The sequence below is a fragment of the Megachile rotundata genome, chromosome 5 (genome assembly GCF_050947335.1).
Source record: "Megachile rotundata isolate GNS110a chromosome 5, iyMegRotu1, whole genome shotgun sequence".
Taxonomy (NCBI): Eukaryota; Metazoa; Arthropoda; class Insecta; order Hymenoptera; family Megachilidae; genus Megachile; species Megachile rotundata.
Genome location: NC_134987.1, coordinates 4,250,908 through 4,273,772, shown reverse-complemented (window position 1 = coordinate 4,273,772; position 22,865 = coordinate 4,250,908). Strand labels below are relative to the sequence as shown.

At 28.9% G+C, this 22,865-nt stretch overlaps 4 protein-coding genes across 6 annotated transcripts in view; 2 read left to right on the top strand and 2 right to left on the bottom strand.

Annotated features, from left to right (window-relative positions):
- Positions 1-80: 80 nt before the first annotated feature.
- Positions 81-2,657, top strand: LOC100875460 (KIF-binding protein). Its single transcript, XM_012290727.2, has 2 exons — positions 81-316; positions 404-2,657. Exons 1-2 carry the CDS (start codon positions 314-316, stop codon positions 2,225-2,227), a joined length of 1,827 nt encoding a protein of 608 aa, XP_012146117.1. The 5' UTR covers positions 81-313; the 3' UTR covers positions 2,228-2,657.
- On the bottom strand, positions 2,605-3,822 carry RpL14 (ribosomal protein L14). 2 transcript variants are annotated; one of them, XM_003705557.3, is made up of 4 exons: positions 3,753-3,822; positions 3,328-3,429; positions 2,905-3,099; positions 2,605-2,795 (listed from the first exon to the last, which is right to left on the bottom strand). In XM_003705557.3, the coding sequence occupies exons 1-4, from the start codon at positions 3,753-3,755 to the stop codon at positions 2,655-2,657; spliced, it is 441 nt and encodes a 146-aa protein (XP_003705605.1). In that variant the 5' UTR covers positions 3,756-3,822; the 3' UTR covers positions 2,605-2,654. The 2 variants fall into 2 exon arrangements, with proteins under 2 accessions (XP_003705605.1, XP_012146116.1); XM_012290726.2 differs by lacking the exon at positions 3,753-3,822 and adding an exon at positions 3,553-3,576.
- A 614-nt stretch (positions 3,823-4,436) lies between these two features.
- Positions 4,437-6,172, top strand: Surf1 (surfeit locus protein 1). The gene is made up of 5 exons (XM_012290725.2): positions 4,437-4,887; positions 5,036-5,157; positions 5,223-5,417; positions 5,506-5,679; positions 5,796-6,172. The coding sequence occupies exons 1-5, from the start codon at positions 4,663-4,665 to the stop codon at positions 6,007-6,009; spliced, it is 930 nt and encodes a 309-aa protein (XP_012146115.2). The 5' UTR covers positions 4,437-4,662; the 3' UTR covers positions 6,010-6,172.
- Positions 6,173-8,000: 1,828 nt separating this feature from the next.
- Gs2 (glutamine synthetase 2) overlaps positions 8,001-22,865 on the bottom strand; it is a 46,265-nt gene continuing 31,400 nt past the window's right edge. The window contains exons 1-3 of one of the 2 annotated variants that reach the window (XM_012290722.2): positions 21,639-22,006; positions 12,674-12,864; positions 8,001-9,546 (exon numbers count right to left, since the gene is read on the bottom strand). In XM_012290722.2, the coding sequence (XP_012146112.1) occupies positions 8,621-9,546; positions 12,674-12,864; positions 21,639-21,739 (1,218 nt within the window). In that variant the 5' untranslated portion in view covers positions 21,740-22,006 and the 3' untranslated portion in view covers positions 8,001-8,620. Of the gene's footprint in view, positions 9,547-12,673; positions 12,865-21,638; positions 22,007-22,865 lie in introns of those variants that run through there. The other variant, XM_012290724.2, reaches the window with a different exon arrangement.

The window sequence follows — 22,865 nt, the reverse complement described above, 5'->3', positions numbered from 1 at the left end:
TACATTTACATACATGTATCCTCCTAAATATGTAAATAAATTCAGTAATAAGGGCAATAAATATTAGTGATTCAACTACGTTATTTTATTGAGGCAACAAATATCTTATTAAGAGAAGTTATATTTATGATATACGAAGTAAATGATATAAAGGAAAACCATAATAACCGCCATAGAGTAACGTCTTCAACATGGTGCGTGATCAACAGAATGAGCATGCTCCGAATTCCGAATGTTTTGTATTGACATTGTGTAGAACGGCTATATACGAGAAGACGTAACATCACGTAACGTCATATGACAACTAATAATTATGGTAATATCAGTAAAAAATCTGTTACAGTAATGTTTTTAGAATGAAATAAGAATCAAGTTAAATGTGGCAATAAATCTTATTCAACAGTCCGAAGAAATAACCGGTATGGAACCTAACACGGCAATACAGGATACACTTACAGAGATGCGAGTAAAATTTAAAGAGGTTCGTAAGTTATTGAATGATCATGAAAAATTTAGTACTGAAAGCGAACCATATAAAATAAAATATCAAGCAATTGAAGTTTTGAAAACGATGGAAACAGATCTTACTAACGTCTTATCAGACATGCCAGAAGAACAAAAAGGGGAAGAGGTAATAATGCTTGCAGTAGTACACTTAAATCTTGGTTTATTACATGCCGATACAGAGGAATTAAAGGCAGGTGAAGAGCAGTTTATGAAATGTATAAATTTATTGAAAAATAAAGAACTAGAACCAGAAGCAATTTTAACGGTACTAAGCGCCCTTAATCAATTGGGTATTATATGGTCCCAATGGAATCAACCAGTTAAGGCAAAGAACTTCTTAGATCAAGCAGAACAGATCTACAATGATTTCAAAAACACTAATCATGAATGTAGAAATCCTATTCACATGGCACAAAATTTTGGAATCGAAGAAGTCAAAGATGAACTGTCTCCTGAAGAAATACTTGAGAAAGTTCACACTTTAACATTATATTATTTAGCACAGATATATAGTTCTTTAAAAGACCATCGTAAGTCTGCAATATATTGTCATATGACTTTACGTAGACAGTTATGTAATATTGATATGGCAGACTTTGATTACATTCATTGGGCTTTAAATGCAGCAACATTATCGCAGTATTTTATGGAAAATGATGCTTTTTCTCAAGCAAGACACCATTTAGCAGCCGCATCTTATATACTCCAAAAATATGAAAATATACTGGAAAAGAAAACTGAAAACAATAAGGACAGTGAAGTAGTTGCAGCTGAATGGGAGGAATTTAAACATAGAGGTGCAGATGTTTCCAGGTGTTGGGCTAAATATGGAATCTTACTATTGAGCTTATCAAAACAAAGACTGTTAGAGAAAAGTGAAACAGAGCAGAATAATACTCAGTCGGATAATAAGGATTCCTCAAAATTAAAAATGATTGAGGATTTAAAATTTGATGTTTTAGAAAAGGACATAGAACCAATTGTAAATCAAGTTACAGATGAATATTTATTAACTTTTGACGATGCAAGATTAGTATTTTTAAATGCTCAAAAATGGTTAGAACAAGCAAAAACATATTACACCTTGGAAAATCATGCCTCTGATCATGTATTAATTGTACAAGACATTTCTCAAGCATACAAATATCTGTCCTTTTTCGAAGAACAGGAGGATAGACAAGCAAAAATGCACAAAAGAAGAATAGATATTTTGGAAAATGTTATCAAGGAGTTAAATCCTCAATATTATAAAACTGCTTGCAGACAGATTTGGATTGAACTAGGAGAAACGTATTCTGAAATTCTGGATATAAAGCTTGATCGGTTACGTGCTTCTGACGAAAATCCAACACCCCAAGCTCTGACAAAAATTAATCATTTAGCAAAAAGTGCTATAAAAAATTTTCAAACTTTTCTTGATTCTTTAGAAATTCGTAATTCTAATTCTGGAACAGATCCGTTTCCTGATGATGTAATACAACCTGCATTGTTTTCTTACTTTCATCTTGGTAGATTATACAATAAGATAATAACGCCTGATAAAAAAATCCAGTTAGAAAACACTCAAAACAGTTTTAATGCATATAAATTTGTAGTTGATTATTGTGAGAAGTATCCTAAAGCAGCTGAAATCATGAAAGTTGAATTAAATCTTTGCAGGGAATTAGTAAATTTGTTACCAATGAAAATAAGTAGGTTACGAGAAACAGCGATGAATTAATAAAATCATTAATTTTAATCATTCTCTCTGCATTTTGATGCACGTGTATATTTAATGAAGCATATTTTTGAGAAAAGACTTAGTTAATTTTTGCAAATATATATTTCAATGTAATTTTATGCATTCTTCAATTATATCTTAATATTCTTTTCTCATAATTGTAACATAATTTTTTTGTAGCAATAACAAAATGAGCATATAAATACAGCAAATGCACTACATATTATAAAGATATAATATATGCAATTTGTATTTTATTTTCTTTAAAACTAAGATTTGTATTATATTTTTTAATAATACAGAAGTAATATTTGACTTACTTCTTTCTTTCTTATTAAAAAAAAATGAAGATAATAGGTATATATTAAAAAATACTGTTATAAGATAATTTTTGTATTTATTTCATACAATAAAAAATCACTTTTTTTTACGTGGTTTTGTTTGCTGCTGCAACCTTTGTTTTCTTAACCTTCTTTTTTAATCTATAAAATGCGTCTGTCCTCAATTTATTCCGAATTTGTCTAGCTTTCCTTAACTTAAAGCGGTCAAAGTCACTGAGCTCCAGGCGCTAAAATTTAATAAAATGTGCATGTTAATTGTTACTTATTAAATAAAACGCTTATAATTAAGTATTACTGAAAATAAAGAAAATATATTGCATAGTAATTAATAGTTACCTTCTTCTTAGCTTCAACCTTTCTCGCCCACATAGTTTCTTTCCACAAGTCATTGATCTTTGCAGCTTCCCAAGCTTTACGTACAACACGAGTAGATCCAGTGTATGGGAAGGTTAATCGGAATTTAGTAAGATGCAACTGATTTAACCTCATCTCACAGCGTGGAACATTTGTAGAGGGACCATCGACCAAAACCTACAGATACCATATAACTTATTAAAATAAAAAAACCTATATTTTTGGCATAAAATAATTTAAAATTTTAATATCAGTTAACAGTATTGGCATCAGTTAAACATCAGCCGGCAATTCCTATCAAGATACTGGATCATCATGAATACATTATACATAACAAATAAAACGTTAAGTATAATAAGTTGTTAATTACTTGATCATTTTATTGCATGGACAAAATTATCTTACCCTATTTTGATCAATGATGTCTACAATTGCAACCAATTTGCCCAAATGTGGGCCATCGCTCACGTAGGCAATGCGGCCGGATTCCACGAATCTTTGGAACGGCTATTTAAAAAAGAAAACATCTTTATTTTACCTTAAATTTATAATTTTACTAATATAACTGTTAGGTTCATTATTATTTTAACACATATGTACAACTGTTTACAACAGTAAAAACTTTCCTACCATGTGGCTGAGCACGCAAGTAAGTACAAGGTTAGATTGAATAATAAATCCAATTTTTTAAACATTATGAACAAGTTTATAAATTAAATAACAGTACGTAATCAACAAAAATAAATTTTTTATCAAAATAACAATTCTTAACGAATGGTGCAAATTACACGTGTATAATAACGATAAGTTCAAAACCACACTTCACTTACCATGATTTACCGGAAGCAAAAGACATATACAATTTTCAACCGGATGAACTATTACCAGCACCAACTGTTAGTAAAATATGTTTCCATCTTGAACTTGTTTGAATCACATTTCTATACATATGTTTATATATATTTTTATATAAAATAAATGGCATAACAGTGTACTTAATTATTCTATTATAAAATTAAAGAGACATATAAATTAAATCTAATTTTGAATATATGTTTCACAAGGCAATACAGGAACTAGAGGGCTAACATACCTTTTTTCTGTGCATACCTACACTTTCGGTTCTACACATTCTATAATTTATGGCAATGCTCATGCGCTCTTACGATAATCAGGATGCTGAGCGTAGATACTCAGTGCACAGAAAGTTTCATGAATTTATAATTCGTACAAGTTGTAATATATTCTATTCAATAGACAAAGTATTTTTTGTTCCATATTTATATATTTCATGAATATACTAAAAAGATTAAGCATAATATTTTTATTTTATATATTTATTATATTATTATCTATTCGTTCATTTTCGATCACCATGTACATATCCATGAAAGCAGAAGCAACTTGTAGAGAGGTATCGCACTTTTTGATGAAGAATTTCGTGCAGATTTTGTAAGATAAAGCAAACATAGGGGTACTTCCTCTTTCGATGAGGTATATATTTTATTTTTTCGAACTTTATAGAATGAAAAATAAGCGGAATTACATGTTGTAGAAGTTAGTAAAATTTGTAAATTAATTCAACCACTGGCACGATTTATGTTTAGTATTTCATATACATTTTAATATATATTTTTATATACATTCAAATAAACATTTTGCATTATTATCTTTAAAATGATCTAAATTGTAAAAGAAGTCTGCTTTACTTGTAAACATTCGTTTAAGTATCAAACAATTATGGAATTAAAGATTAGTAAAATTTTTATAAGAACTGGGAATCAATCTAATGTTAGTATTATTCAGTTGTTAAACAAAAAATGTTCTACTCGATCATTATGCAATGTTACAAATATCCCAAAATCATATAAAAACAAGGTTAAACCTAACCTGTTTGGAAAAGAAAAGTTTAAAAATGTTAAAAACTTGGCGAGTAATATTAGTGTTTCTGGATATCTTTTATTGGCAAGTACTTACATTTATAAATATATATTATACTTATAAAAAGAAGCGATTGAATGATTGTAATATAACTTATTATATTACAAGAAATCAGAAAATAAATACCTTTTATTGAAAAGTGAAAATGTTTCATTTAAAACTATTAATTTAGAGTATACCAATTGCTACATTTATACTTGGTACATGGCAAGTCCAAAGACGTAAATGGAAATTAGATTTAATAGAAAAGTTAAATAATCGTATCTGTCAGAAGCCCATTGAATTACCAGAATCGTAAGATCAATAAAGTATTTTATGACGTAAACATTAATAACATAATGAACTAAAGTTTTATTTAGTTTAGGAGAGTTGGAATCAATGGAATATTATCCCATTAAAGTAAAAGGAACATTTCTATATGAAAAAGAATTTATTGTAGGATTTAGAAGTTTGTTAGTAGATGGGAAATCTTCAAATGATACTACATTCATGAAAAATGCAGGAAATCAAATAGGGTACCATATTATTACACCCTTTAAATTAGCTGATAGAGAGTAAGTAAATATATTAGCAAAACAAACATGTTTGAAATGTATTTAAAGATCTTTAATATTACATGCTTTCTTTCCAAATAAAATATAGTTTGACAATCTTGGTAAATCGTGGCTGGATTCCAAAGTCATATAAAAATATAGTGAGAAAGCAAAAAAGTGACGCAGATGATGAAATAGAAATTACAGGAATTTTAAGATTAAATGAAACAAGACCACAATTTGTTCCAAAAAATTCTCCACAAAGTGATGTGTGGCATTACAGGTATAAATATATAATTTAGCAAAAAATATTATAAAATACTTATTAGTGTCTGTATTAAAATTTTAATTTTATTAATTTCCTTATTAATATTACTTTTATGTATCAAATTGTTTAAGAGATTTGAATGAAATGGCTAAAATAGCTGATGCAGATCCTGTATATATTGAAATGATATACAATGTGAATGCACCAGAATATCCAGTAGGTGGTCAAACACAAGTACAATTAAGAAATGAACATACAAGTTATATTATTACATGGTATTCTCTTTCTATAATCACTGCTTATATGTGGTATAAGAAATTCATTAAAAATCGAATTGTACTTTAAAACAAAAAGAAGTTAGTACCATGCAAAAAATATAAAAAAGTATTGAAAACGAAAATTTTTAAATAGAACTATATTCAAGTAGGATAACTATATTAGAACTATTTAAGTAACATTGATATGATTTGTATACTGTATACATGTATATAAAAATTATTTATTATTATCTATGTGATGTTCCTTTTACTATGAATCTTAATATATTATTTATCTTTATCATTAATTGTCAAAATTAATGAATACAATGAAAATAAGTGGGTATAATACTCATAAATTTTATTTCATAACATAACAAACTGAATGTTTTCTATTAATAAGAGCACATTAATTCTTCATTGAAAAATTGTTGCCTTTTATTATCAATAACAACAACAGTGATAACCACTACTAACAAAAATGTCAACAATGGTCATGGTAAATAGTTACATTGAAGAAGTCAGCATAGAAAATACAAATATGAAAATATACCATACAAATATGAAAATACACCATGTACATACTACATCGACTTTCCTTTCATTACGTATTTATTATTGTAATAGAATTGTGAAATTATACGACGATATGACGCTTTCACAGAATTGCAGTCACAACATTTTCGACTGCAAGGGGATGCTTATAATTAACTTTCTACATTATCGTGCTTTCATGGAATACCACGATTTACATTTGTTTATCATAAGAACGATATATAGATGGCATTCCCGGATTTTCAGGTATCAGGAGAGGTATTAAAATTGTCCAAAAGATATGTATTATATTTCAGTGCAACATCCTGTACGTTATACACATTTCATTTCATTCTATTCTAACGAGTACATGTCAATTTAGAAAAATAAATAGCATATAAATCAAGGTTACACCACCGTGACAAAAATTTAACGGATTTAACGAAAAAATTTAACCGAAATTTAATGGATTCTATGTTTTTCAATGTTTTAAAACAAACTGTGAAAGAAATTATGTATACAACTTATATCATTTTTAATTTATCAATATCAGTGTGTCTGTGAATTTCTGTTCTGATGAAACCAGCTGCAATATTCATAAAACGTCGGAACGTATCTTCGCAAGAACACAGTTAACTCCTGGAAAATCCTAAGGCAATATCGCCGTTAGCGCTGGGTAAGCAGAGCATTTGTTCCTAGTCTTGCATTTCATAATGGTTTCTAAATATATTCGGTTTCGATCCTTTCAGTATATTGGTAAAAAAACGAGGGCCAAAGGGTCTGTATTAAAACCTTCAGGGGCCCAAACACTTAACAAGTTTTGATATATTCCCATGTATCCTCGTTGGGACCTTGAAATTTTTCAACTTAGTTTTTGGATCTTGGATCTCGGAATTTTAGAATTTTGAAACGTGATATTTTAGGGCTTTGGAATATATAATCATACTGTAAATATGACAGTAATTCCAAGAACGGAAAATTCTTATGGCACATTTTTTCATTAATATCCTAATATATATTTATATTATTTAACTTATACTGTTATGTAAAGTTATTCTAGCCTTATTAGCTGCGTGATGGCTAGATCAATGAGCTGTATTAGTTTAATTTCAGATTAGTGATGATTCACCACGTCTGGTGAATTAGTTTTGAATTAAATTTTGGTACGAGTTAGTCCAAGTATAGCGTTTAATTAACGTCGAAAATTTATTATAAAGGATCTAGATGCTCTTATGAAATATTAGATTTGATCTGGGTTACACAAACTCCAGCGGCGACGCTGCCCCAAGAAAGAGTAATTCCTAAGAGTAATATTTTTAAAGCTTTTAAAATAACAACTTATTTGTAATTACTCAATAATATTCTAAATACATAGATAATATCTTAAATTCGTAGAAGCGAAAACGATTGAACTATTTCAAATCGTTAAGCTGTTTTGTAAAATCTAATATGTCGCAAAAAATATATTTACCTTATTTGTACAGGATCAATATATATTTCTTTTTTTCTTTTAATAAACATCACAATTTTAATTAAAAGAAATAATAATGGATAATCTGTTTTATTTTTTGCCACGGTTACCATAATATCATCAAATATACTAGATGAACATAATCATAACCGCTACATTTATAGTAAATATCTTAAAAAATAACCATTCCTATTGCACTGTTTTGAAATATGAAATATAAATTATAGATCATTCAATTCGCAACAATTTATTAAAAGATATGATTGTGACAAAAGCAAACAATTATTCCTATCAATCGTCTCGTCTATACTTTGTGCTTTCTTTTATTCGCTTTTACACGAGACTCTTTAAATTTCTAGCTATTTATCCTATGCGATTTCAGATCGACACGGATCAACAATACGAAAGAAGTTTATTTATTTTCCCTTCCTCCTAACACGAACTCCCTTTAAAAGCAATTTTATTTATAACATGATCGATGGTCCTTGAACGATTCCGTCTCGCTTGAAATACGTATACATCATCTCTCGTTCAGATCTTGTATTCTCTCACTATGAATAATCAATTATACCGAACAGGCTTACAATCTGCACGGAACACGTTCAACGAAGGTTCAACCACTCTATTGCACTACCGATTTTTTGTCCAATTATTCCGTTCCACTAAGCATCATATTCAGAAATCCATTATTTCTTTACTCGTTAAGAACGCAAGTACGAACGAGAGCGTTACACACCGAGTACGGATCGCAATTACTACTAGGTCTTCTATCCTCAAGGTACCCTTTCTTGTCCTCGGCAACGCCTCGAGGTATACGAATACTGACATTACGATTGGCTACGCCGGCGCTAAAATCGTGTATGCTGCTGGTTTCGCATTTTCCAGTCAAACGACGTTCGTTATCTTTTCCTCCACGTGGGTCGTACGCTTGGATATGCCTGAGGTGTTGCTTGCTCAACTTGTCGATGGCTTTTTCGATTTCGGCGATGCCATTTTCGTTGCGCATTGCCTTCGTCGAGAAGTTCGTGTGTGCACCTGCGCCATTCCACATACCGTCCACGGGCTTGGGATCCAAGGTGACGATTACACCGTATTCCTCGGCCACTTGGTGCAGGATAAACCTGGCAACCCACAAATCGTCACCGGCTGATATACCAACGCAGGGGCCAACTTGGAACTCCCATTGAGACGGCATCACTTCAGCGTTCGTTCCGGCGATTTTCACTCCGGCATACAGACAAGCTCGGTAATGCGCTTCGACGATTTCACGACCAATCACTTTATTGGCACCAACGCCGCAGTAGTACGGTCCTTGGGGACCCGGGAAACCGTTCTTCGGCCAGCCAAGCGGCCTACCATCGAAATCTAGGAACGTGTATTCCTGCTCAATTCCGAACCACGGCTCGTGATCCTTCGCTGCTTCCATTGCCTCGTTCGCCTTGTAACGCTTGTTCGCTGTCGTCGGTGTCATGTCGCTGTAGTACGTGTCGCAGAGAACAAGTTTGTTGTTGCCACGACGAAATGGATCGTTGTATATCGCTATCGGACATAGATAAATTTCACTATTTGCTCCATCCGCTTGGTACGTCGAACTTCCATCGTACGTCCAGATTGGCAACTCTGAAAAAGAAAGATTATTATCGTTAGTATATATGTATATTGAAAAGTGGCTAAATAGAAAAACAATGTTGGCCGGAATTTCCTATTTTACCGGCACAACGTAAAATAACATTCGATATAATACCATTTCAGTATAAAGTCGTTGATTAACATATAAAGATTTTGCGCAAGATATTGATCTATTGTTGGTTTTTCTAAGTTTCTAAGCAAGTCAATTTCCAAATATAATATTAAGTAAATATCAAATAGTTATTATGAAAGTTTGTAATTATGAAAGTTACTTAAAAATTTGTTTCATTAAGATTTCATTGTTAATATTTAACATACTATCATGTAGACTTGTCCATTCCTTTTGTATGAAATTGATTATATTAGAAATACATATATATTTAATAACTTATCCTCTTCAAATCTATCATATTTATTAATGAATACCTTAATGTAATAATCATTGAAATAGTAAACAAAATTTTTTACTTCCAATATTTAAAAATCTTTGCCAATAAGATCATTTTGTCATTTTCAATGAAATTAAATAAACAGTCGATCAGTAATGTAGAGCTCGCGAATGGGTGCATTTACCTTCCTGCACAATTTGGGCAGTATTATCGATTTTCATTATGTACATAGTGCGGAATGTACTCGTTTATGCTGTACTAGATACATATAGCTTAAAATAAAAATAGGCGGATTGTGCTCGGATATATTATATTATGGAACGTTCTTAAAAATTGTGTCATTTTATCTAAGAATTCTCGCATAAGATCATAAGATTATATCTGATAAAAACTTGGCCTTCCACTACTTTAAACTTACGATTTATCTACATTGTGTTGGAAAATAAGACAATGATATCACAATGGTAAACAATTTTTTTAGTTATGTACAAAATTTCTTTCTATATTGCTGCTATTGCCGATTGAATAAATTTTTTTTTAATGCATTGGAATACGTTTCTCCCACTATCATGGCAATATAACCATAAGTTTGTGATTTCATAAATTCTTGGAATTACTCTACAAGTAAGATTCCATGTAAATGACAAAATCAAATATTTCACTATTGTATCTCGTTAATATCGTTTGAAGTTAATGAACTAATACCAATTCTATGTAAGTTTTACCCTTAATAGTGGACATTTTAATTTGTCCCCGTAGATTCTACGCGTTGCAGATGTCAATAGTTCCGTAACGCGCCTAGAATTTCATGAATATAAATAAATGCTATTTCACTGTGGCGAATATTGTTGCATATGCGTTGGGTGTAGAAAATACAAGTATTTGCGTACTGAATGTTACATGCGATTAGCATTCATGAAAGATTATGATTTAATGATTAACTCGAGGTTCGCTTACAGGAAAAGAATAGAAGGCAAACAAAGATACGTAACGAACGATTATCATATCAAATACTTGCTAAATAATGAATCTACATGTACAGTCCTTTCACTCTTATCATGACATAATATTAAACACGATCAGATAACATTTTGGTTATCTTCCAAAACATATGTTCACGTACTTATCATGTTTTATATTTCAAAACAAGATCAAGGTTGTTTTGAAACTTGATCGATGATGATCAACAGATTGTCTAATTAACTTTATAATCATAAATGTACACGTATTGTATTTTTTTACTTATATTTTCGCAAATGAAGCCAGTTTTAAATACGTAGTTCGGAATCAGGCACTTTTCTCTTGAATAAGGAAAATTTGCAAATATTTCTAATATTAAGGTCATATTAGATAATATTTGTATATATAGTTGTATATATAAGGAAAAGTTGCTTAGAATAATGTTCCTGACGACATATTCCAAGAAACCGATTGCTATAGTAGATTGTATTGAGCAGATTTGATTAGATTTAAAATAAATTTTGTATAAGAACTTTTGTTTTGGGTTCCCTACATTTCTGCTACAACTCTGTCCTGCTATGTCGGTAAGTATGTATGTACATATGTACTGTACGATTACTGAAGAAAGTCACGTTATAAGAATATTTGTCTAAAGATTATATCTCTACTACATTACATATAATTTGGTATATGCAAACCTATAAATCACTGGACATTATATATATTTACTTACTCAGATATATACAAAACAGTTATTTTTATTTCGTGACTGTTTCTTAAGAAATAATACGTGCCGACAAACGATACAGTAGGGTTGTAAATTCTGTTACAGAATTTAATGTGCTCGATGCCCTAACCAAATCGCAACATAACTAATACAAAAGGAATGGACATAGAAGGAAGAAAGCTTGAACTAATCTTGACCTATCTCTGACAATGAAATAAGTTTTTATAATTATAGTTGAATGATTTTTATAACTAAACATAACTAATGTGTTATAAAGTATAAAATTGAGAAATATATCGCACAGTACATAAGAGTATAAGATTTAGTTTGATATTTTTTAGTTCTCAAATTATTTACCAAAATTGTTTTAAATTGATGTATAACACTTAATGTGCTTCTGTTATTATATTTTAATCAGAACCGGTTCTGATACATTGTACATTAGATAGCTAAATCCTAGGGCAGGTAATAAAATTGAAATATAATTTAATATTATGGCATATATTATATTTTTTTAAATTTTTACACATTCGAAAAGAGAAAAACTAATCATAGTTCATAGTACTTTTAATTTGGTTTATTTTATTTGAATAGTTTTTTACTATTTATAATATAATGTATTATTTGCAAATTTCCAAATGACTGAATTCCTAAGATTTACAAATTTAAAATAGCCAAACTTCCAAGTTGTGAAGCTTCCAAATTTTAAAATTATTAAATTTCCAGGTCTTCAAATTTTAAAATTCACTATCTATTAAATTGTAAAATTTCGAAATTTTTCAAATTCCAATATGTTCAAATTTTTAAATTTCCAAATTTTTAAATTAGCAAATATATTTCAAAATTCCAAGCTCATTGTTAGAAACAACCAATGTCTCTTACACACAGGCATATAACACCACCTATTCAGATTTTGATATACGATGAAGTTATCTAAAATACTAAAGAAGTTCAACAAATGCCAAATGATAAGTGATTTATAGAATGAAAGAAGATAATATTTGCTTGATAATACGCGAAAAAATAACGACTGTTTACTGACCTGATGGGTGTTTCGGCACAAAATCGACTGTCCTAGTCTTGCATCTTAAGTTTTCACCGGTACCATCAATCCAGATGTATTTTGCTAAAACTGTATTTTCTGGTTGGGGTAGGTCGAGGTACTTGCTCAGCAAGGTCTTATCTAGGGCCGCGTTCGGCGACTCCTTCAACATAAGGCGCGACATTGTAATGCTGCAACATAATATAAAATTCCATGAAAATATTGTACAATGTAATGAGACATGCATTTATTATACAAATTTTAGAACTGTATTTATTTTTGAACATTTTTATAAAAATATCAAGTTTCCATTTATCAAATGCATTTATGCTGATTTATGATTTTAAACTAAAATTTTTAGATACTAAAGCTATCGCGATCGCCATAAAAATAAAATTTATGTCCCCTACTCCTAGCTTAAAAAACATAATTTTAATAGTAAAGATAATGATGGACGTATTTTAATTAGCCATCTACGCATTTGACTTAAATTTCTTAAATTTTGTTTTTGAGAAACAGACTTTCCTTTTTTCTCTTTTGTTACAAGAAAAATTTAAGGAATGTTCTAATTGTTTAAGTTTTAAATACACATTGCTAAAATTAGTATTTATCGAAAAGAAACTAAAAAAAGGTTTTGCCGAATAAACTACAGTATATACGTTTATAATACGCATGCGCATTATGTATCCTCATTCAAGAACAGTTTTTATTTTCTTTCCATAAATATTTTAATTATAGTTTGGAACTCAAGTAATTATAGGCCTTTTAATATTTTGAGCAATTTAAAATAATCGTTAGTTTAAGAAATATGGTAATTTCAATATATGAAGGAAAAGCTTTTATTCTATCGTCTTATCTCAGAAACGAAATTTAAGCAATTGAAATCAGTACGTAATCAAAATTCGTATTAGTATTCTTTTTTTCCAAGAAAATTATCAACATTCAGTGCTACCGTCAGAAATGAATTCACGATGGAAATACACCTTGTTTTCCTTACATTATGATTTGAATCATGCTTTGATTTTAAAAGATGCATTGAAGTAAGTAGATTCATTGGATTAAAATGGACTGTGGCGCCGTCTAGTGATGAGATCGCGTATTTGTAACGCACATTACGCAGATTCATTCACACATATCAGATGCATCGAGGGACGAGCATGTAAAAGATTCCTCTGGTTTATTCTTGGTGAAACAGAAAGAGAGGTGCGCCCACGTATCACGCAGTACGCATCAAGCATCACGCAGCACTCACGCAGGAACCACGTGTATTCCAGGAGTATGCATGTTGCCAGTCGCCCACTGGCAACGCGTTTGAACAACGTGTTTAAGGTCTTTAACCGATATCATAACCCTGCACGCACGTGCAAACATTTCGGGCGTTTTGAAGGCCATCTCAAATTATTTTTAACTCTTTCTTTTTCTTTTCCTTGGATAATGCACGTGACTCACGACATCAATAACATAGAACAAAACGTGCGTTAGGTGGTGTTCACAATTATGAAGATTAGCACAATTTTGAACAAATGACAATAGTCTTGATCATGATTATAATAGTCTTCATTGTCTAGAATGCTTTGAAGCTTTGTATTAAATAGCGATACTGATTTTTAAATTTGTACCTGTAACTTTATGCAAGAAGTGCTGCTGTTATATTTTTGAAAAAATTAGTTAAGTCTAATATGGAGTTTGCAAATAAAGAACGACGATTGTATCTGAAAGAACCACATAAGAGTTGCCAGATATTATTTAGTAACTTCTTAACATATTAAGTGCTTTTCATATTTATAAATGTTGATATTCTTGCACCAAGCCACAGTTATCACTGTTATTTTTCAACCTCATTTCTTTAATTATATCGATTCTGAGAATATTTTTCAACCTACATATGAAATATTAATATCATATTGACATTGCAATATGTATATTTTATTACAAACTAATTTCTGTCGATATATTGGAGGTTTTTTCCTAATATTATACAATATGATTATAAATTGTCCAGTGAAATTTGTATATTTTATAAATTTTAACCGCGTAAGCAATTTTTTTTTTTTAATTTACTCATTCAGCATTTAAAAATGCAGTGATTTGTATTTTATGTATATATCTTTTTTATAAATGAAACAGTCATGTTCCAAACAAATTACCATCTAGGTTACATGTATCTACATGTACATCTAGGTTAGTTAACAATAACTTGAAACACTGAAATATTAACAACTTTGAACGAAGAAAAATTGAAAAAATACAAAAAAATAACATCAATTTTACAGTAAGTATAAATGTTTATATTAAATTTATGTGTACGAATACCTAGAAATTCGTTTTTCTATAGTAATAAAGAACCGTGGAAAATTTCCTGTACCAGTCGCGTTCTTAAATCGAAAAATTGCGCATTATCAAGCAGTTATCAAGTTGTTTTTCCCCTACAATTATACAATCGTCCTTAATCCGTAGTAAGTGTACGTGGGCTGCTTACTGTGAATTAATGGTTCACTAAACAATCGTTAGAGTTCATTTCTGTTTAACTACGAGTGCTGATAAATATTCTCGTTTGTTTATTATAGTTATTTATAAAAAATAAAAATTGGTTGTTTTATTTGTTATTTATGCTTATTTTTCTTTGATTTCAATGCATTGAAATTATCGACAAGTTCGTACGTTTATGAAACTGTATACAAATAATGAATTGCGCAAGTGATCTATTGTAAATGTTGTAAACAATATTTATATGCCATCTTTTTTTAAGATACCAGTAAAATTAAATAAATGTATACATGTAACTATGTGTATTTTTTAAGTTTTCATTAGAATAAAGGGTTGCATTTTTGGCACTAATTAAGAAATATTTTTGATACTGAAGTGAATGCTGTAAAAATTTGTTTCAAAACGATTAGTAGCGATCATTTTATATGAATTTTGTTGTTTTCTTTCTGTTTTCTTATAGCAATAGACAAGAAAACGTTCATACATAATAATAACAATATACATGACAATTATTTTCTTAATTGTATATGAATACCAATTTCGTTTGAGTGAAAATAATAATTTTGCTTTAAAGGAAACATAAAAATTTCTTATTCTTAGCAGATTTATAATACTATTTTAGTACGTTTATTTTTAAAAACAACTTAAAAAATGCGAACTAATAAATTACTTGCAGAAATGAAGCTTTTAACTTTGGAAAAACAAACGTACATTATTTTATATATTTTATAAGATATTACTTAATGAATATTATTGCATAAAAGAATTAGATTTTTAAAATCATTATACTATATAAATAACGTAATTGGTATTGTAATTTTATTTAAAAAAAATAAAAAGTTTTGAATTAGTGTAATATTGAAAGTGATTATAAAATAAAATTTTAAGTAAAATAGCTCAAATTAGATTTAGAAAATTAAACCAAAATAAAATAAAGAGTCTAAACAAAGAGTTGTGATTGACAAAATAGACGAAATTAGGCACAGAAATCTAAAATAATGGAAAGCTTTAAATAAAATCTTACAGTTTTTAACTGACAAGAAAATAGTCCAAACTTTGAATAGTTAGAAATTAAATCGATTAAAAAGCAGAAGAAAAATGTCCAGATAATTGATTATTCAAATTAAGCAAATTTCAAAAATACATACTTCATGAGTTTAAATTACACAGAGCTAAATTCTTGCTTAGTAGGTAGCGATTATAAATCTAGGTAAATTTCACGTCTCGGATACTGTTGAATTTTTCCGATTGAATGAAGAAAACCGTGATAACACTAAACTGGTTATTATTCAGCACGTGACGAATCTGAGAGTCATGTGCTGATATACGCGCACAGTTAAAAACACTATTTCTCTCAAGATATTGTTGGACTTCCGTGTGAGTCACGAGCTCTCTTTTGTTTGATTACTAGATCATTATACTCGTTAATTCTTTGTTTTTTCCTTTAATCTGGAACAAATATACCCCTCACACAGCTGATATACAGTACTATTCAAAAGTTTCGAAGCATTTAGATCTTTCTACTAAATCCATTGTCATCACATTAAAAATAACTTTTTATGAAGAAAGTTTAATGTAAATTTTATGTAGTTTGAAAAACAGTGGAATGGTGAAATAATATAATGGTAAAATATAAAATAATCGAATAAATCAGTAAAATGATAGAATGGTAGAATTGTAAAATAGTATAGTAAGTAAAACATGAAATATAATAACATAATAACATTTGTATTTTAAAATTATTGGAATAATATCCAACATGGTTTGTAACAAATATAGTATAGTTAAAAATAAAAAATTGAATGTGAAATAACTTATGATGCACAGCATTTATTATTACAAAACGTGTTAATGTTTCTTCAGTTTTTCCTATATTTTAATTTGATTAACAAAAACGATTTGTTTCGTTATTAAGAAACTTGTTATTAAACAAAAAATCGCTATCTTTTAGTGACGAGTATATTCAACATAAACATCGGGAGGGTTAATAACTTTCTGAGAACAATGAACAGTGTTTCTCAAACATATTAAGTATCAGGTTTCTTTCATTAAACATAATTCTTATTACTACATTAATAAGCGCACTTATTCTTCTTAATTTATTAATGCAGTGATTTTTAGAGGATTTTAATATCTCACGATATGTTAATCGTTGTAAATAAACTTGAGTAGTTGTTTATATGGATTACGTATATTTATTTAACTTCACTAATCGATCGGACGAGAACCAATGCTTTCCGCTAATTGTAATCAAATTAACTCGTCCCGCTATTTCTGATATATTCTTAGTATTCTGTGTCATTCTGATAAACAAATGCCATTATTCAAAAGTAAGAGCGATCACTATAATGCCATCCTTGTGTACGATAGTGTTATCTGATTAATTTTTAAAACCGAAGAAGCTGCAATCATAAAAATTCATTTATTCAACTCAACAAAACTGATAAAATTTTATTTTAATTTTTTGAGTGACATTGACATATACGTTAACACTTTTGAAAACTCAACCATAAATATGTACATTTTTGCACGAAATTTGTTAATATTATCAATTTGTTTTTTATTGTTTTTACTTATTTAATAATTGTGCGCGTAAAATGCAATCCTATAAAGAATTATGCCATTCTTTGCAACTTGAAAAAACCTTTGAAGAGATTAATTGCAGAGATAATATGTTATATTATACATGTCAATTTCTCATATTAAAAATTTGAAAATTTGAAATTCCTGTACTCTTATATTTTAAAATCTCTAAACAATTTTTGAATTTTTAAACCTTAAAATTTAACAATTTTCAAATGTCCAAATTTGAAAAACAAAAAGTTTGTAACTTTTTAAGGTTTAAAATTATCTAATTTCTAAATTTCTTAATTAAAAATCCGGAAATTTGCAATGTTTTTAAACGTCTAATTTTTTAAATTTTCAACTTCTGCACTTATAATTTCCCGGATTTCCAAATTTCTAAAGTTTCAATTTTACAGGTTTGTAAATTTTCTAATTGGCATTTTCAAATCACAAAATTTTTAAATTTGATAGTTTGACATTCTTGCGTTTCTAAATTGTTAATTACTAAATTCCAAATTCTCTAACTTTCATATTTAAGATTACAATTTTCCAAACACACAAATTTTCATTTATACCGATTTAAAAATTTTTTAATTGTAAAATTTCCATGCGATATTTCTTACTTTCAAAATTTGTAAATAATTTAATTCTCAAATTTAAAAATTGTTAAGTTTCAACATTTTTTTTATAAGAATTTCGATTTTCAGTACCAGTATTCAACTGCGTAATACGCGTAAACGATCTCATGCTCATTAATAATAGTGTTTGATCGAATAAGTCACATTAGTATGCTGCATGCGATGAAATATAAATCTATATCAAACACTTCATTCACTGTTTTCAAATAAGCATGTACTGAATGTGCACGTATACCAAAACAGCATTCTAACGCATTAATCATTTCAAAAATATGTACTTATGTTACAATAGCTGAAATTTTTTGTACATTTTAGAGTTATTAATTCTGTTTTATAATATAGTGCCTGTAGTGCCATTACACAAGAATATTTTGATTATATTTTGACCATTTTTGTATGTAAAATACAAAATAGTTACTGATATAGATATGGATACTGGTTCACGCATGCGTACAAAGTCTTGTCTGGCATTGCCGCCATATTGGTTTTTTTGGATTCAGTAGCGAAATGCTCATCGGAAACTGGAGTGTTCAAATCTGTATATGACCGTGTTCCAGGAGCAGTTCAATGTCAAGAATAGAAATGTACATATTTACTCCATATGGTACTAGAGCGTTCTTGTATCGACAAAAAGAAAAATACAGTTTTTAAATATTATCAAACGAATGATTAGCCAAGATTACGAAAAGCTAATTATTTCAATAGCTTTGATTGTGCAGAGCTATGAGATATCGACGTTGGGAAAAAACATTCCATTAAACGAACTGCGAGGCCATTGTTTTTCATTGGAGGATTCGAAAATGATTCCCTTTATTGACAGCTTATGAATGCACCGGCACAGAACACACCGCGAACAGACTTCATTTTAAATGGCGGCTGACGCCAAACCGGTAAATTGCCCAGCTTGTTTCACAATGCATCGTGCATTCCAAAGGCGAAAGAGATGCTTTGAAAAACAGTGTCCTTAATGTTTTCATAATTGCTGACCGAGAAACAAGCGCAGGGCCGGAAGAGCAAATCTTCGTGTAGGGAATTTTGGAATTTGAAAATATGGGTATTTGGAACTTGAGAATTTGGGAATTGAAAGTATAGTTTTTGGAAACTTGCGTACTTAGAAATTTTGTAATAAGGAAGTATTTAGAGATTTAGAAATTTTTATATTTTCATATTTGTGAGGTTGAATATTTAAAAATTTGGACTTTTGCAAAGTTGTAAATTGGGAATTTGGAGATTTGCAAATTTGGAAATCTTGGAATTATGAAATTTTAGAATATTTTAATTGTGGAATTTAAAAATTTGGAAATATTGGAATTTAAAAACTTATGAATTCAGAGTGTTGCACATTTTGATATTGTTGAATATGAATATTTGAAAATTTGAAAATTTTGGATTTCGGACATTTGAAAATTTGATAATTTAAGGATTTCAAAATTTTAGGATTTGGGAACAAAAAATTTGGTGACTTGATCATTTGAAAATTAAAAAATTTAGTTATAAAAATTAAAAATTTGAAGATTTGATCATTTGGAAATTTTAGGATCTGAGAATTTAAAAATTTAAATGTATGTTCATAGTAAGGTTTCCAGATACTGAAGAAAATCGATTTAAACGGGACACCCTGTATGCATAACAACCTAGATTTAAATGCCGCTTGGGAATTGACCGTGGATATAATTCATTATGACTGCAAATTACACATTACAATTTTCAGAAGTTGCAATGAAATTAATTTTCAGTATACTGGGTGACTCTCATAACATAACGACTTCAAATATATGACCTGTTGACTTTAGAAAAACATTTTTCAAACATAAGTTTAAAAATATGATTTCTAAAACTACTGTAATCAATTTATTATAATCGTTTTGTTTCTACTTTGTTTTTTTTTTTTTATCAAGGGACGAAGGTGACCTTCAACGACCCTTTACTTTTTTAATACTAAACCGACCAAAACGGTCAAAATGATCACTTAAGAAGTTTCTTACTTTAAGTTACAAATAGTAGTACTTTTATACAAGTAGTATTTTCATTTTTAACAAATTTTACATAATATTTTCACGATATATTATTATATTTATTTTTGATAGTTTCAAAAAATTAATGTGAGTATTTTCAAATAGATAAATGAACAAATTTCTAATAATATAGATACTAGATCTGTATAAAGATTTATGTGTCACCCATATACAATGGGTGACATGACAGTCAAAATATTAAGGTGGTTCTCTTGAAATCTGTATTGCTTTTATGAAGATAAAGAGTTCATGTGTATATTAATTTATACTCTATCACTTGTTTATTTGTTTTCCAATTCATTTTTAATTTCAAAGTGTGCGTTGTATGCCGGTATATGATTGACATACTCTCCTTTCACCCGGTGTTGCCTTTACTTCTTCCAATGGAAGATTACACTTCAACTAGACTATAGCTCAGTCATTCCTGTAGAAGGTTCAAGGCGAGTTTAAATGATGACTAGTAACGAGCATATGGTAATCTTTTTGGAAATGTCAGAGAATCTTTACGAAGGTTAACAAATTTCCATTTTCCTGAATATGTATTTGTTAATATTTCTTAACTATTAATATTTTTAATAATCTCGATTGATCTTCTTTAATTTTATTAAATAGTCGAAAATATCTTTCTTTTATAAGGTTGAACGATTAGAGGTTCATTACTTTTATAGTATTGTATTAAATAAAAGAAATTAGTCGAAAATAATTGGTCCTCAGCTGACCATAATAATAGTAATTTGTACATTACTGAACAAAATATACCTAGAAAATATTTGATATCATACTTAAAGTTTCGATTTAATCTTTTTAAAGTTTTGGAAGATTATTGATAAATGCTGTAGAATTAAAGAAATTATAAGATTTAGAAAATGAAGATTATTATTGATAATGAAATAATTTGTATAAATATGCATTATAGTATTATAATATGTATTATATTGTAATATACGCGAGAAAGTACATTCCGAAATATTACAAACAATTTTATTAATTTTTTATATTACAATAAATATTTTTTAGCATAATCAATATATGATAAATATTCCTAGGTAAGAATCTAGTAATTGAGTACATATAACATTAAATATTGCATAGAACTGTTTAGACATATTAGATTGAACATGATACGAGTTAATCAAGTGAGACATTTCTAGAATAGATCATTTCTTTATTAATTTCCTCATTTTTATTTGTTTGTCTGATATTAGCGGAATCAAATGAACACATTATTAATGGATTATTTAACATAATTATTTTACTAACCTAAGACATCTGGTGACGGTGATCCATTTCGGTTTTTGACCGACAACGACATTTTGCAGGATTCTGGTCCCGCATAACTTCATTAAAATATTCGAACTCATTTTAAATAATATATTGATCAACCGTTTGATGTTCTGTTTGTCAACTTTTTTTCGCAAGAAACGATTTGCGATTAACTTATTCGCACGGAAGACTTTTCAAACAAATAATACAATAAATTTGCAATGAAAAGATGTGAATATTAGAAAATAATTATTTCCTACAGTTTCACTTAAAAGTAACGTATTATGCTTGAAAACGGTATAAAAATGTCGAATAAAATGGGACAGGAATCACCAAGAAGGATCAACGTACTATTCACCGGTTTACTAACACAAACTGTTGCTGGCATCATTTATATAGCTATCCCTTCCATCGAATTCTGACAGAAATACCGGTTCCATCGTAATTTCGAACGAATTTTAAATTAGTGATTCTCCAGCAACCTACTCCTTTCTTCTCAACTCTCATCTTTTATTTTTTTCATTTATTTGTAGCCCTGCAATATATTTTATCGGATTATATAGTTTTAAATAAACTTCTCTTCCTTATAAATAATATTTAATTTATACTCAATAAAAATTTCGATCGAAAATATAGAAATCAGAGTCGTTTATAACATCTAAGTAACACACTACATCACTATTAAAAAAACGACTTAATATTTTTAATTTTTAGAGACTAGGAATGTAATCTTCATATTAAAAAATACTAATACACGTATTTTTATTAGCTATATTCACCTATGCATTTTATTTAGATCGCTTAAATTTCGCTTGAAAAAAAGAACAAAATAAAGTGAACAATTTTTCTGAAATCAACATATTTCTTAAAATAACGATTATTTTAAATTGCTCAAAGTTCCCCAAAATTCTTATAAGTCCAGTTTTGATTATTTAAATTTGAAATAATGCTAAAGTTGAAGTATTTATCGAGAAAAAGTAAATAAAAAATGTTTCTTGAATATAAGTAAATATTCTCACTGCGCATGAGCTGTACGTACCATACGCATGCGCATTACGTATCTTTGTTAAAGAAATCATTTTGTTCTTCTTTTTGGATAAATACTGCAGTTTAGCAATATTGGAAACGAATGCAATTAGAACAGTATTTATAACAATTTGTTGATACTCAGAACAATTTATATAATTTTATTTACTGTTTCGGTTAATTAAACGATAAAGGTGC

Excerpts from the sequence above, each read along its gene's own strand:
- RpL14 (XM_003705557.3), bottom strand. Across the intron at positions 3,100-3,327 it reads ACATCATTGATCAAAATAGG|GTTTTGGTCGATGGTCCCTC; the intron begins GTAAGATAATTT and ends TGGTATCTGTAG. Across the intron at positions 2,796-2,904 it reads AGGTTGAAGCTAAGAAGAAG|CGCCTGGAGCTCAGTGACTT; the intron begins GTAACTATTAAT and ends ATTAAATTTTAG.
- Surf1 (XM_012290725.2), top strand. The coding sequence starts at position 4,663 with ATGGAATTAAAGATTAGTAAAATTTTTATAAGAACTGGGAATCAATCT. Across the intron at positions 5,418-5,505 it reads TTTAAATTAGCTGATAGAGA|TTTGACAATCTTGGTAAATC; the intron begins GTAAGTAAATAT and ends AATAAAATATAG. Across the intron at positions 5,680-5,795 it reads AGTGATGTGTGGCATTACAG|AGATTTGAATGAAATGGCTA; the intron begins GTATAAATATAT and ends AAATTGTTTAAG.